Here is a 3,794-nt window from a genome sequence, read left to right on the forward strand (position 1 = left end):
TTATTAGTTTTAGATTAAAAATTGCGTCCAACAACTTACCCATCACCAACGTCTTTCGTAGTCTGATAATACCAAAAGAGTGTAGAACATGAAAAGAGGCTGATGTGGCAGATCAATGTTAAAACCATAACAACCAGCTTCAGCACGAATCCAACTCGCAGGAATACTGATATTGACGCTATTGTCAGTACTGAACTGTACAAGTAGCTCTAGAATTAAAAAAGTTCAAAGCATTATACATATTTTACTTTTAACTACCAACTACAAAACGCGCGATTGCATCGCTACACTTGCGTTTTATAGCCTCGTCTATAAATCCCAAGTGTTGCGATGCAATAGCGCTTTTATATCGCTGCTTAAACTCGCGCGCGTGTGTAAAGGTAGACGATTAGCGACTGCACCGTTATTGCATCGCGTTTGCGTCGCATTTGCATCGCTGTGTGTATCCACTCTAATTTGTAGTTCAAAGGATGCTGATAAGCAAAAACGTGTCCACCGATATGATCATAGTTATTACTTGTACAATGAAAACTTTTGTCACCTCAGGAATGATGAATTGTATTGATTTATTACTATGGTCGGCAGACTAAAGAACATAATTCAAACAAGTGCTTCATTTTTTATACATAATTATATATATTTAGTGTTGTTTATAGTGTTGGAAGATGTGAAGAGAATGATAAATTTGAAAAAGTCGCCACTAGAATTTAAGTTACAAATTAATGAAGTAACAAATGAATATGACTTATTTGCTTTAGCCGGTAGAGACTATATTAATTTAAATGAATGATGTTAGATTTTTACTCATCGTCGCATTACTTTCTCAAACTCGTATCTTAAAGGCCAAAGTTATTGAAATGCAAAAAAATGGATTGAATATACAAATTTTTGCAGGCTGATTTCACGTCATATTTCCTTAATATTCTCACACCTGGCTTTTACCTATTCCTAAAGTAATACATCGACATTAACATTTAAAATAAATATAAAGTTTTGCCAATCTCCTGAACAATCACTCTTTATAAGATACAAGTTTGAGAAAGTAAATTTGTATTAAAAATAGTCAAAGTTTTCATTTTATAAATAAATTTTAGAACAAACTATCAAAAACGACTAAAATATCATTAGGTGCCATGTTGGTTGATACTTTTTTTCATATTACCAAGTGACAGGACGAACAAGTCGTGCGCCTGATGGTAAGCGACACGCCTTTCCGTAACAGTTGCAGTGCCAATCAGAGTTTTAAATCGCAAAGATCTAAGGGCCACTGCGTCCGTCACCCTAAGACATAAGTTAGCAAGTCCCATGTGCCTGTAATTTCATCAGCACCCTTACCCTTCAAAACCGGAACGCTGTAATGCTCACATTACTGCTTAGCGGCTGAACAGTGGCAGTACCTCCCTGGACGAACACTTTCAGAAGGAGCTATACTGCTACGTTATTGCTTGTCAGCATCCAATTGTCAGTCAAAAATGGAATAAATTAAAATAAAATAGCATGAAAAATTCCATCGATCCGACTCCAAACAGCGTCATTTGTCAAAGCCACCAACTCTTATCGCGCGATCTTTAACTCAGTTGGTAAGAGCGGTACCCTGGTTTGGGAAACAGACACTGGTTTAAGTTCTTTTTTTACAAGATGTGTAAATATAAAGTGCCCATTTTACTTCATCTCACCGGATGGTTAAGTGAGGATGAGGACGACGATGGAGCATGCATTTAAAAGGCCCAAGTAATAACGTTCGTGGCATAAATCTACAGGAAGGTAATTCCACTCTTTAGCCGTTCACCGTGTAAATGTGGAAGCTTAACGCTTCGTGCGTATTCTTGCAATATCCCCAACATAGGGGTGGAACCCAAATGTCATGCTATGTAGCCACGCCACCCTATTTATTTAGTATGACATATTTCGATAATACACAGCGTTTACACATTGGCTAAATTCAAATAGTAGTCAACTTCTTTTATTCTCGTCACTTCGGATCCCAGCCTTTTTGAGGACAACACTGATCTGGTCAATGTAAGTCCTTCTGGGACGTCCTCTTAAAACCCTTCCATCCACATTCGCATCATAAATCTGTTTGGTAATTCTTCTTACATCCATCCGCTCTACATGCCCAAACCACCTCTACAGTCCTTTCTGTATTGTAGTCACCACATCCATTTTCAAGCCATATTATTGTATTCTTCACTCTATCACTCAACTTTATTACACAAATTTACCTCAAAGACCTCGTCTCCACTGCGATTAATTCTACTTTCACGCTTCTTCTGCCATAAAAAGTAAGTAAGTGTTCCGTGGTCTCTGCCTACCGCTACTGTGGGACTAGAGCGTGAGCGTATGTATGTATGTAATACGAGTAGTAGTACATTCACAAAAAATACATGTACATCATGTACGTCAGCCGTAAAATACAGTGGGTAATATCATAATAAAAAAAAATAGGGTGGTAAGGCTACATAGCATGACACGAGCCCAAACCTACGTCTAGTCCCCCGGTGATGGAAAAGGGTAGGCGAAACTACATCCTGCAATTCCATTGCACATTCTCCATGATATTATAGAGTCCAGTTGGAGCGAAGGATTTTAGTTTTGTGATTGTCCGATCCTTTATCAATAATAATAATGGAGCATTGCAGTATTTATTTTATTAAATATACTGAGTTTGTATTATTATTGTATACGATATTGAATAAAATAAATATTGCATCAATTCAAAGTAACCAATATTCTACTCTGAAATACTTATTTTTATTATACTTACAGGCACAGAGTCCGATATGCTGTTAAAATTCATTCTCATGATGTCATCAATTTTTATCATAGTGCTGTTTGTTGATGTCATGTTAAAAGTATCGTTTCTAATACCAGGTGCCGGTTGAATCTGAAAATTTAAAATTATTTGTATAAGTTTTGCACCCAATGGTTTGTAAAATAGCACAAGTTAATTTCATTAAATATATTTTACTTACAGACACAGAGACATTGTCGATTCTAATCAAATCCGTGATGTCTAAAGCAATGTCTGGCTGGTACTGAAATATAAACAAAGGTAAGTCAGCCGTGGGTCAATGCATCGCAATCGCATCTCTTGAGTTTTTTGGAATTTATGACTGATATTTAATTTGAAATTTACCATTAGCTTTGCGGAACAAACAAAGAACTTGTTGGTGCACGTTGTGTAACAAAAGTACACTACTGAAAATAAAACGGCTTTTTTCTATTGGAATTACACTTATTTGCTAAGTTTTATTGAAATCGGTTAAAGGAAAGTGCGCCGAAACCGAATCCATCCCCTAGTTTGCCACCCTTAAGAGATGGAATGTTTTCTTCAAACTTAAATCGAACTAATATTGTGATACCCTCTGCCCAACAAAAAAAAATAAACAAAATAGGTTCACGAATAGTCGCGTAATACACACACACAAAAAAATACTGTAGAATTGAGAAACTCCTCCTTTTTTGCAAGTTGATTAAAAATAAATGTTATTTAGGGTGTACGTAAGGAACCTACTCGCAAAGGCGTGGGCAACACTCAGTGAGTACGTTACGCAGAGTGACAAATCATCACAATGACAAACATGTCCCACACTTCAGCATGGTAGTTACTACTAGTAATGTGGGTATCGGCAACAACTTGTGGGCCACAATAGTATAGTCAGGGCTCCGTCACACGAAGTTACGCGATAAGTGCCTTTTGCTGAGTGTATCGCCGACAGTGCAAGCGCTCAGACAAGTCTCGTACATTGTAACACATTTTTTTTGGTAAATCTCTTAAATACCAAAACAAAAAC

At 36.9% G+C, this 3,794-nt stretch overlaps 1 protein-coding gene across 1 annotated transcript in view; it reads right to left on the reverse strand.

The window, feature by feature from the left end:
• The window catches only part of LOC113234015 (adenylate cyclase type 2-like), a 254,540-nt gene that overhangs the window by 9,940 nt on the left and 240,806 nt on the right, over positions 1-3,794 (reverse strand). Inside the window, exons 15-17 of the mRNA XM_026469243.1 lie at positions 2,973-3,035; positions 2,765-2,884; positions 51-209 (exon numbers count right to left, since the gene is read on the reverse strand). Coding sequence (XP_026325028.1) covers positions 51-209; positions 2,765-2,884; positions 2,973-3,035 — 342 coding nt within the window. The remainder of the gene's footprint in view (positions 1-50; positions 210-2,764; positions 2,885-2,972; positions 3,036-3,794) is intronic.

This window comes from Hyposmocoma kahamanoa, unplaced genomic scaffold (genome assembly GCF_003589595.1).
Source record: "Hyposmocoma kahamanoa isolate Upper Pololo Valley unplaced genomic scaffold, ASM358959v1 81, whole genome shotgun sequence".
Taxonomy (NCBI): Eukaryota; Metazoa; Arthropoda; class Insecta; order Lepidoptera; family Cosmopterigidae; genus Hyposmocoma; species Hyposmocoma kahamanoa.